At 44.0% G+C, this 12,419-nt stretch overlaps 1 protein-coding gene across 1 annotated transcript in view; it reads left to right on the top strand.

Annotated features, from left to right (window-relative positions):
- Positions 1-12,204, top strand: part of stk17a (serine/threonine kinase 17a) — a 42,815-nt gene extending 30,611 nt beyond the window's left edge. The window contains exons 3-7 of the mRNA XM_033638449.2: positions 6,942-7,089; positions 8,427-8,553; positions 8,647-8,695; positions 8,797-8,976; positions 11,494-12,204. Coding sequence (XP_033494340.1) covers positions 6,942-7,089; positions 8,427-8,553; positions 8,647-8,695; positions 8,797-8,976; positions 11,494-11,890 — 901 coding nt within the window. The 3' untranslated portion in view covers positions 11,891-12,204. The remainder of the gene's footprint in view (positions 1-6,941; positions 7,090-8,426; positions 8,554-8,646; positions 8,696-8,796; positions 8,977-11,493) is intronic.
- The last annotated feature ends 215 nt before the right edge of the window (positions 12,205-12,419 follow it).

Raw genomic sequence — 12,419 nt, forward strand, 5'->3', positions numbered from 1 at the left:
AAAAAGCGCCATCTAGTGGGCTCAGAAAATAAAGAAAATGCTTCATGAGGCTTCATTTGGCCATCACTACCTGTGACCCAGTGCATCATTGAAGGCCACGGTGGCTTTGTTGGCAGTTTCTGCAGTAAGGAATTCTACTTCAGGCCTGAAATATCATCTCGATGCAAAGCATTTAGCAGTGAACACAGAGGTCTGAGCTAGCACAGCCTCTGATGCATCGTCAAGCCACACTCGACCAGGCGTTCAAACGCAAGCTGAGTAAGTCTACCTGTGACCGACTAACTCCCATGCAAAATGGACTTCAGGTCAGTTTGATTATAGAGGACAGGGGCGACAGTGGTGTGTCCAAAATCCAGCATCTTTACGACACATCTGCCAAAATTCATTTGAATTTAATACTTTCACAGTAAAAGTTGATGTATGGAGCAGGTGATTAATTAGATGCATTTTCTTTAATCACTTGACAGCCCTACTTAAAGGATAAAATAATGAAGCAATGACATTTTATATCCAAAAGGTCAAAGGTCAGCTTCACTGTGACATCATAATGTTCTGCATAAAACACTTTTCTGTCCATTACTCAGCGTCATATCTCAGGAACAGAAGGGGAGACATTTGGTCAGATACTGAATTGGTGACTCTAATCTTGAAACTGTGCTGATTGTATAGATCTTCTGTGTGCGAAGCATCCATGTTTTCACTGACATGGATGGACACTGTCAGAGACACTGGACCAGTGTGCAGAGGCAGCAATTCTAGTTTATTTTTGGAGCTGGACTGTTCATTAGGAGCGCTAAAGGAATATATACATACTGTTCTGTAATTCATTGCACCACACTCTTAGCGCGCAGAGCGACTCTGGGGACAGATGGAGCAGCAGAACGACAGGTGCAGTGAAAGTGAAACTTAACTGTGCTGATGATCCGAGGCTTTCAGAGTTAGTAAAATCTTTTAAACATTTAAAGTAACCTTACTGAATAATGTTTTTTGGAGTGTGACTCTCTCCTCTTCAGTTAGATTGTTTAGTCCTACCAGACGTTAAACTAATTCATCTGAAAACACATCCTGACAGATTCTCGCGCAGCTCATATATTTGCAGTCGTTAAGTAAAGCTCGTGTGTCTCGGACCTTCGAGAGCAGAGCAGGTACTTTAGGAAATGTTTCTTTGTTTTCTGTTTGTCAGACCAGCTTCGTTTCTGTCTGATCCTCTGAGGTATTAACATTCATTCCAACAGTTTAATGCACGTGCAGGCAGCAGCCATGAGTGTGTGTGTGTGTGTGTAAGTGTGTGTGCAATGGTGACACAAATTAGAAGCTAATATCTTCGTGCACACACTCCCTCAGCTGACCTAATTATAATCATAGTTTTCCTCTTACTGGGCGCTCTGGTTTTTAGCACAGCCTCTGTTCACACACTGCGTCTACACACAGCAAAGCCTATGTAGTTAGAGTGTGTGTGTGTGCCTGTGTGTGTGTGTGTGTGTGTGTGTGAGGACTGCTTGAACCTGGTGTTTAACTACGCTTACTGAAGTTTCCAGGCTATTCTGTTTAATAAAGCAAGTTCAAATTAGTCTCTGCAGACCAGCTCTGTCCCGGCCAGACTGACTTCAGGCTGAGCTTCACCTCGCTTTATTGTTGAGCTTTCGGTATTAGACCTGAATCAAACCAGTGAACATGATGAACGTGATGATGTTTGGCAGAGTGAATTAGCGATACGAACACTACGAATCACCACAGCCATGTGTAATTCCAGCTGCTCACTGATGCGACACAGCCAACATGGCGTTTTTACATCAATTCATGGCAAACTGTGGGTGGAGATTTATAACAGAGAATCAGGCGTATGCACAGCTTTATAAATCTGAGGAAAAGAAGACATATATATATCTCTGCCATTGTGTGTGCTCACAGTTTGAGTCATAAATCTACACAGAGTTGGATACATCTGGCCCCTTGTCTCATCTGCTCTCCCGAGACTTGATAGGCTATCCTTAGAGCTGCTCTAATGTCACTGAGACTACAGAAATCAGTTTCATTCACAAAAATAAGACAAAAGAGGAGCCTGTGGTAAAAGTTATGAAGACCTCAATGATAGTCAAGGTGTTTATTGCATTTTAGAACATGGCACTCTGAAATACTTGATTCTGATTGGTCAATCAACAAAATTCTGCGTTGTTTATTTCTTGAGGTTTCACCGCTGCTCTGCTGCTCCGTTGCTCCATTGCTAGGGACGCCATAGCAACGGTCTTAGACTGAGGAGCATCAAAATCAGTTAACGTTAGTCCACACAGGCCAAATAGGATCGGAGTGGAAACGGAAACGTACCTACTGAATGTATCCACCTTATTTTCAAACACGAAAGTAAATAGTGATCAACTTCCGTGTTTTTGTGTGTGACTTCCGGTCAGCCACTTTCCCTTACCGGAGCTAACGGTACAAGCTAATTTTTTTCAATTTTCAGTTGTTTGTGTTAGTCAGTCAGTTAGTTAGTTAGTCTGTGAATTTTATATAGATAACTGTGCCCACGTTTCCGGTAATTGCTGGTAAAAATATTTCCCTCTAAACGCGAATAAATCACGTCAATCAAAAACTATGAACCAAAAAAGCACAATCTATCCCGAGTGAGACAAACTGCTTGATCCCCGTCTCCAGTGTACCAGCAGAGAACCTGCAGAACCGAATCAGCGAAAAAACACACCAGGCTACACAGCCTCTCTACCTGAGCAGCTGAAGCTGCGGCTCACACCCTCGACACACAGACACACAGACGGTGCTTCTGCATGCCAGCCACACGTGTGCGCAACTGTGAGAAATAAATATGTGAGGTGTACGCTGCTTTTCTGTCTTTTTTTATTTTTCTTTCTTTCTTTCTTTCTTTCTTTCTGTCAGCGACATACACTCCTAACACAGGACGGGTTGTTTTAATTGACTGAGTTGATCATTAAGCCATAGTGATGCGCGGATCGGCTCTGATAGCACCTGAATCAGCATGTACGCATCAACCATCCAGCCGTTACAACATGATTGAGCTAGCAAAGCAGTTTTGTGTTGCTATGTGTGGTATTTATTCAGTTTTGGGAAATCACGATGTCTAGAAAGCATCAGTGGCTGCAGCTGACAGGGACAGCTAACAGCAGCAGCAAAGCTAACATCAGGACGTCATCCGTTAAAAGCCTCCCGTTGTCGGATACGACATGAAACTACTCCAGTTAGCTCAATCATGTTGTAACTAAGACATCCGCTGGAAAAAAAAAAAAAATTCACGGACCATTTATTGAGTTAGTACAGACACCGCTAACGGCTAACAGTTAACAGCTAACGGTTAGCCCAGCTAATCTACGATAACCATGTTATTAATTACAAAACGTGCACACAGAAATAGTAATGTTTGTTCAGTCATTGTGTTTATAGACTTTACAAACATCAGATTAGTCTAAACGGTGATAGTGACATGAAAAATGTGAAATATATAGCTAAACTCAACAACGTAAACAACAAGGCAATTCCCATTTACACAGTGGTCAAGAGTGCTGGACTGGAAGTGTCGCACAAAAAAACGGAAGCTGGCTGCGTTCTGTTTTGTCTCCGTGTTTCCATGAAAAATAAGGTGAATCCACATGCTGCTTTTGCCTTTTAACGATTGTAACAGTGAAACAAAGACCGACCCTGCTGTACAGGAACCAGTGAAGAGAAGCAGGGAAACTTTGCTCATATTCAACCAGCTGTGTGTCAACGCATTGTGCGCAGATGAACGTTGTTTGACTTCTTCCGCAGCCCCCCGACAGTCCAGCTGCCAGTCTGGGTGCTGGGAGCGGCACGGGGGTGAAGCTAAACACTGTTCATCTGCACACACTGTGTTACCTTGATTTCGTTGCTGTGTCAGTCTGACATCCTGAATATATCCTTCAAATGCATATTGTAGAAATTTGAGAGTATTTCTCCAGGGAGTGCAGTTAGCGACAGTGGGAGCGCCATGCCAGTCTAGCTCCGAAACCGAAAGTTTGTCGGACTTAGCAACAGTAACTAAGGGGGGGCGGGCCTTAGCGAAGGGTGAATTCAATATTAATCACCATTAGGCTGCCGTTGCCATGGATACAGAGTACAGACACATTTCTTTTTGGGAATTTTTAATCAATAAAACGTGCTTTAATCATTATTTTGTGTCACATCACTGAATGTTTTAGTAGTTAGCCATGTTCTAAGCGGGATAATGTATAGTGAGCCGCTGACAGTTGAAATATAACTCCCTTCAGGGGAAAGTAACCCCGACGCACACTTAGCTGCGCATAATTACTGTTGCCACAGTCTTTGTCTGAGTTCTGTGGCTGTGAATCAATCAAATATTAAAAAAAAACAGTAACCACAGAGATTAAAGGATAACTCCTGTTTATGACAGCCTGAGTCTAATTTGTGTTTTTTGATAAGCACGCAGAACATGTTCTCACGTCCATCTCTTCCATCTACTGACGCTTGACCAGTGGTCCTTATCAGATACCAACGCACTGCAGCAGCCTTTAGCCTCTTTACGAGATGCACTGGCCCACGTCTGTTTTGGATGCTCTAAGCAACGGCCATTGTATAAAGCCCGAGGAAGTCCCTATAGGATGGGAAGAAGGTGAGGTGGATGGGTCAAAAAAACACAGCACTTTCACCCAGGAGACGACTGTTCATGTCTCGTGTGAAACCAAAAAATCAAAAAAAGTTATTTTAAGAACGTAGCATTGCAGGGCTTGAAATTGCGACCGTGAGCTTGACCTTTAATGCTGATTTTAGATTGGTTATTAGCCTCAAATCACTCCGCGACCATGGCACTTCTGTCACTCAGAACTAGAAGCCGAAGCTAATTCATGCCGGAGAGAAGAGAAAATAAAGAGAACGCTGAAAGGCTTTTTTAGGAAAAATACCACTGAACTAGCCTGGTGAAACCATCCTAATCTCGTGAGCTCATACTCTATTTCGCTCCGCAGATCAGTCTGGCCACGCAATCATAAAGGCGCTTCTTTAAAAGTAGAACAAACAGCTGCAGTGAAATCTTTTATTGAAAAAAAGGATGTGTTTGCCGTCCTTCCTACGGGGTTTGGTACAAGTTTAATTTACCAACTGGCTCCATTGATTGGGAAAAAGATGGGACTCAGTGAAAACCCAGTGGCTATTGTTGTTTCTCTGCTAGTTGCTCTCATGGAGGAGCAGGTCAGGGAAGCGACCAAGCTGGGAATCACAGCCGTGCAACTCGAAGTCCACAGTGAGGAGGAAATCCACAAAGACGGCAACACTCTTTCCCAGACATCATCACAGCTCATCTCCGCTGCAGCTTGTTGGTCTGTTTACAGTGGCGTTGTGCTAGCCTACGTCACACGTTTCGTTTACTCTGATTGGTTTTCCATCTTTCCAATTGCGTGAAGGGGCACTTTGAGTGACAGCCGTTGATACCGCCCCTCGGGAATAGAGGAAATGTACACTCCGTTAAGAGAAACCTTAGACGATCTAAGGTTTCTCTTTCATTCACAGTGGTGTTTTATCTAAAAATGTCTTCAACTGAAAAAGCTGTTCATGATAAGTGTACTATACACATACAATGTAATGTATACAATATAATGTCGACTTTTTGTTGCAATAAAAAAAATCGATTACACTGTTGGTGCTTCCTACATTACGGTGGGTGATCCCAAAATTTTGCTGGTGCTCCTAACTTTTTGAAGTTAGGAGCACCAGTGCTACCATGTAAAAAAGTTAATTTCAATTCCTGCATTGTACGTTACGAAGGGTTGCAGCAGTATACTGATTACCAAATGCCAATCAATGTAAGGAGGGTCTCTGGTTTATTTTAATGTCATGCAGTGTGGCACTGACACTGGTCTGGTCTTGGTCTTGACTTCGTCTCAGTTAAGGTGGTCTTGACTACAACACTGGCCGCCATCCCAGAGTGTCCAACAGTTGTGCTAGAGAGGTTGTCATGACGTGTCGGGCCACTGACCACGCTGCTGTATTTGACGAGCAGAGAGTGAGAACGTGTTGGAAAAGCATGGAGGTTCTGTGGGGAACTATTTGACTTTCATTACATGCATCAGGTCTGTTTCGCCAGTGTTTTTAGTCAGGTTAAAGGCCTTCTCTTCTCACCTTGAATTACCAAAACACTCACTCCCCTCTCCTCCTCTTCCTCCCTCCTCTCCACCCTCCTCTGAGATAAAGCCTAATTCAGCAGCACCCTTGAGGGGACGCCTTGTCTATTCCTGACTGCCCTCTCTCTTTTTCTGTTCAATCACACACCCAGTCTAATTGAGTTTATCCATCAGAGTTTATCTCAGGTCAGAGGAAATTAAAGGGACCTGAAGGAAGGCTGTGATTTAAGTGTTTCTGATCGGCTCAGACAGTTTTCATTGTGTTGTTTGCTTTACAATCACCACCCTGTTTTCCCCTGTCAGAGGTGAAGTGAGAGTGATCAGTCAACAGCGCTGGCCTCGTTCAGCCGAAGCTCATAATTAGTTTTCTCTGCTATTTCTGTCGCCGCCTGCAGCAAGTCATAACACACTCACACATTGGGGCTAGATAGGGATTTATTTCCACCGTGTCTTGTGGGATTCACCATAAAAAGTCTGACACAGGACAAGTTACATAATGGTTTTGGTGAAGTTGTGGATGAAAGAGGGAACACAGGCTGTAGTTTGGGGTTCCTGCGGGTGCTCCAGTTTCCTCCCGCAGTCCAAACACAAACTAAATTACAGATGGATGTGTTTGTCTACATGCGTGCGCCTCTCACCTACTGCATGCTGGGACTTATCCTACTTCACACTGATGATCGTGCACAGCTTGAGCAGAGGGAATGGAGAGACTTTGGAAAACCTGGATGAGCTACAATGCTTCTACACTGAACTGAGACGCTTGCACTGTAATCTGATGCACTGTGTGTGTGTGTGTGTGTGTGTGTGTGTGTGTGTGTGCAGCGCGGCTGGAGGTGAGATCTTCAACCAGTGTGTGTCGGATCAGGAAGATGAGGCCTTCAGCGAGGAGGACGTGAAGAGGCTCATGAGGCAGATCCTGGAGGGAGTCTCCTTCCTCCACCAGAACAATGTAGTCCACCTCGACCTGAAGGTCAGCGGACACACACACACACACACACACACACACACACACATACACACACCTGATTTCCCCTTAATGCCCGTATTTTGCATTTCTTGCATCCCACTTTAGAGCAGGTGTGTCCAAACTTTTCATACCAGGAGCCACATGGACGAAAAATAGTCATAAACCTGGGCCACAAGCATTTTAGTTTAGTTTTTAGTTTTGTTAAGTGTGTTTTAAAGGGGCAGTTCAACCCAAAATCAAAAATACATATTCCTCTTCTGACCTGTAGTACTGTTTATCAGTTGAGATAGATTTGGTGTGAGTTGCTGAGTGTAAAAGATATGGACCGTAGAGACGTCGGCCCTCTCTCCAATATAATGAAACTAGATGACACTCGGCGTGTAATGCTCAAAGCACCAAAACATTTGAAAAACTCAGCAGCAATGTCTCTTTCCAGAAATCATGACCAGGTTACTCAAGATAATCCACAGACCTTGTGCAGTTTTATGCAGGAAATATTTTCTGTTTACCAAACTACACCACCGACCGTATCTAGTGATGGCCAAATGAAGCCTCATGAAGCATTTTCTTTATTCTATGAGCCCACTAGATGGCGCTTTTTGTTCAACAAAAGGTTGAAAGCACACTGAATTGCCATTCTTTGAGCCTCTCTCTTTAAACCACGAGCGTCATCTAGTGGGCTCAGAAAATAAAGAAAATGCTTCATGAGGCTTCATTTGGCCATCACCACGTATCACTATGCAGAAGGAAGAGTGCTGGCACACCCCAACCACATGCACCAGGTTCAGTCCCTGTTTAGGTAAATACACCCCAGAACTAGTGACGGCCAAATGAAGCCTCATGAAGCATTGTCTTTATTTTCTGAGCCCACTAGATGGCGCTCATGGTTTAAAGAGAGAGGCTCAAAGAATGGCGATTCAGTGTGTTTTCAACCTTTTGTTGAACAAAAAGCGCCATCTAGTGGGCTCAGAGAATAAAGAAAATGCTTTATGAGGCTTCATTTGGCCATCACTACCCAGAAGCAGCGTTATATTAAAAACCAGAAATCTTTATTTGATACAAAAACATTTCAAGAGGAGTTTACAGACTTCACCTTGCGTGATCAAGATTGCCGGAGTGGGCAAAACCAAATGAAAAGCAACAAAAGGAAACACCAAGGCAGCAGCTCCCTCCCTGTAAACGAAACAAAACAAAAGCATAACGTAACCAATCTCAGCACAAGCTCACTATTAGACACTGGGTGGTGCAGACGTGTGTCGCTATATCTAGGCACTTCAGTTATCACACGGACCACATGTGTTTCCTGCCTAACACTAACGTGTGCTGTGATGTGCCATCAGCCTCAGAACATCCTGCTGACCAGCAGCTCTCCTCTGGGTGACATCAAGATCGTGGACTTCGGTCTGTCCAGGATGGTCAACAGCCACCAGGAGCTCAGGGAGATCATGGGAACTCCGGAGTACGTCGGTGAGTTGGTGCTCAACGATCACTTCAACCACATTGCTGTCGTTCTCACACTGATGTCATTGTGAATAATAACACGTGTGTTTGTGTTTTCAGCTCCCGAGATCCTAAATTATGAGCCCATCAGCACAGCAACAGATATGTGGTAAGAAAACTCTGAAGTTGTGCAGTATGGATTTTCTATGTGCGTCCATATCAGCCCGCCCTGACCCCCCATCTGTACCGTGCTCCATGTTGTGTGTTCAGGAGCACTGGTGTGTTGGCCTACGTGATGCTGACAGGGATCTCTCCGTTCCTGGGCGAGAACAAGCAGGAGACATTTCTCAACATCTCCCAGCTCAACGTGAGCTACACTGAGGAGGAGCTGCAGCAGCTCGACCAGGCCGCCCTGTCCTTCATCCAGACGCTGCTTTGCAAACAGCCACAGTCAGTCCACCCCTCACTTATCCTAACCTATAGTAATAATAGTCTTAATATATAAAGCTTTTCAAAACAGAGTTACAAAGTGCTTTACATGTCGATAATTAAAACAGACAAGACATGAAACAACAACTTTTAAAAGAACTGATAAAAACACTTTGGTGTATAAAAACTGAGGAAATAAAAGGGAGTTTAAATGAACTTAAAACTCGAGTAAAATCAGGAAAGACTCTTCGATAAAGGTATGTTTTAATGGTAGCTGCTGTACTGTGAGATCGATGATACTGACATTTAAAATGACAGAGAAAAATAAGAAGCAACAAAATGTCATCTAAAACCACATCAAATAATCTGCAATCGTACATAACAAAATATTTATGCTTGTAAAAGACAAATATGTGTGGGCAGTAGCTCTACACTTCATTATAAGGATCAGACTCAGCTTCTGAAACGTGTCCAGCGAACACTGGCTCAGTCGCTCCTGCTGTGGTTTCAGAGAGCAGCCAGATGCTGCATACATTCAACTCTCAATATGGCTTGTGGTCAAGTCTACACCATAGTCTCATGAGGGATGGCTGCTTTTACCTCTGCTAATTAAAGTCATATATATACAGGGTTCCCACGGTCATGGGAAAACTGGAAAAGTTTTCACAGTCACATTTTCCAGGCCTGGACAAGTCATGGAATCAGTAAAAACTAGTAATGGGCAAATGAAGCTTCATGAAGCATTTTCCTCACAATATCTCATTAACACCACGAGGCAATTTCTTCAAATTTGGCACAAAGGTTAACTTGGATTCAACGATGAACTGATCAGATTTTGGTGGTCAGAGGTCAGTGTGACCTTGCATCTGCCTCATTGTTGTGAACACGAAGAACACATTAAGGATAATGTTCATTTAGACTGACGAATAAACTGATTGGAATTGTTTGGTTGAAGGTCACAGTCAGTGTGAATTAATTAATTTCATTTAATTAATCACAGAAAATGTTCCTGTTAAAAATATTCATTTTGATTAATCGTGTGTTCCAAGGTGCCCTTTAGTGATGGCCAAATGAAGCCTCATGAAGCATTTTCTTTATTTTATGAGCCCACTAGATGGCGCTTTTTGTTCAACAAAAGGCTGAAAGCACACTGAATTGCCATTCTTTGAGCCTCTCTCTTTAAACCACGAGCGCCATCTAGTGGGCTCAGAACATAAAGAAAATGCTTCATGAGGCTTCATTTGGCCATCACTAGTTCTGAGGTGTATTTACCTAAACAGGGACTGAACCTGGTGTATGTGGCTGGGGTGTGCCACAGTCACGCTTCCTTCTGCATAGTGATACGTGGTGATGGCCAAATGAAGCCTCATGAAGATGGGAAGACTGAAGACTAGATGGCGCTCATGGTTTCAAGAGAGAGGCTCAAAGAATGGCAATTCAGTGTGCTTTCAACCTTTTGTTGTACAAAAAGCGCCATCTAGTGGGCTCAGAAAATAAAAAAAATGCTTCATGTGGCCATCACTAGTAAAAACCATTGACATTGTTGGATAAGTCATGGAATTTTGTGTATAGTGATCTTGTTACAGTTATCTTACATGGATAACTTTCCACATAATGTAACATAATGGCAAATATATTTTCTGTAGTTGTTGGTGTGATGTGTGACAACACGTAGGTTTCTTCATCTTCTCCTCATGTTTCATCCCTCCCTTCATGCACGGCTGCTAGCTGAAATTATGTTTAAATAAAGTTTGAATCTGATACACAGGAAGGCGATCCAGGCACTTAGAAAATATAGAAAACGAGAAAGGAGGTATTAAAAAGCCACTGCAGGTCTTCACCAGGACTAAAAAACATACAACAAAGGTAAAGAGTTTGAACTCGAGGTTGAGTGAACCGAACCAAACAGGACCGGTGTGAAAGCACACTAAGACACTTGCTGCTCAGAGTCATCTCAATCAGCAGCGCCTCTCCCTCTCCCTCTCCTCCCAAGCCATGTGCATACAGGCAGGAGTTACTTTGGTTAGCTTGCAACGTTCTCAAGGACAGTTTTTCCAAACTACTTCACACTTGTCACTGCGCTTCCTTTGGTCCAGGAACAAAAGCGTTCATTACAGTTACATCGCAGATGCTCTCTGTCTCCATCTGTTGTGAGGACACGCTTCACTCCAAAGTCCTGTACCGGTTCAGGTACCCTCAAAAAACTGTGTTACGAGTAGAATTTGGCACATCCTCGGGTTGGCAAGTGTGAAGTAGATCGGATGAACGGTTCTCGAGATATGGGAAGGAAACACGTACATACAGTCAGCGATTCTTTGCTTTATTGTTAGATTAGATGAATTACATACTGAGACATAAACTTGAAAGATTTTTTACCTGCACTAAAACTAGAAAACATCTAAAATCTCAGCTCTCTCCAGTTTAAGTGAGATATTGACCTGCTAATCTAAAACCATGTATTCAACACAGAGCAGAAGCAGTGAGATTAATGTCTCTGTGTGTGTGTGTGTGTGTGTGTGTGTGTGTGTCTATCTTCAGGGATCGGGCCACAGCCGAGCAGTGTCTCAAACACCCCTGGCTTCAGTCCCCAGAGCCACAAATCCCTCCAACGGTGGAGGAGATCCTCCCAGCGGAGGACCAGGAGCTGTCATCCAGCTCCACCTCCAGCTCCACCACCAGCTCCACCAGTAGTCCCGAACCTCCCAGCAGCACCACCACAGCCGAGGAGGAGGAAGAGGAGGAGGAGGGTGAAGGCCCGGTGACGGAGGAGCTGATAGTCATGGCTGCCTACACCCTGGGTCAGTGCCGCCAGTCCTCCACCTCCACCTCAGAGAAGGAGGCCCTGGCTGCCGAGCAGAAGGCCATCTCCAAACGCTTCAAGTTTGAGGAGCCTTTCAGCGCCCTGCAGGAGGTGCCCGGAGAGTTCATCTACTGACCCCACCCACCACATGACAGTACTGTCTGAGGAAACGTTAGTGTTGTCACGGTAACAAAGATAAGCCTTGTGATTATACGAATTCCCCTCCATATATACTGTATGTGTACGATCAGATGCTGTTGCACAGTCACTGATTTCATTTAAGCCGTTGGATTTAAGTGCATTTTTTTAAGTACCTGCTCATGTGTTTCTCCCATAATGCTTCACCCACCCACTCCACCTTCTCAAACAGCCACAGTAGGGTCATGTCTCTTGATTTGGTTTGCTGTTGTATTTTTCTGACCAAATGAAGACGCTGAGATATTTCCACACGCTGCTGTAGAGTTTGTAAACTTCAACTTTTGAGGTCTTCCTTCCAGAGCTGTCATCTTAGTCTGACTCTCAGCTATCAGTCGCACAGGGAGACATCGCCAAGAGACAGAGGCTGAATCCAGATATCCACCTCCTAGACGGGGCCTTTACATCTGCAGGGCTGCACGCTAAATGCACATGTGACCTCTCACAGTGTTTCTCTGAGCAGAAATCA

This window comes from Epinephelus lanceolatus, chromosome 20 (assembly GCF_041903045.1).
Source record: "Epinephelus lanceolatus isolate andai-2023 chromosome 20, ASM4190304v1, whole genome shotgun sequence".
In the NCBI taxonomy this organism is placed as follows: Eukaryota; Metazoa; Chordata; class Actinopteri; order Perciformes; family Serranidae; genus Epinephelus; species Epinephelus lanceolatus.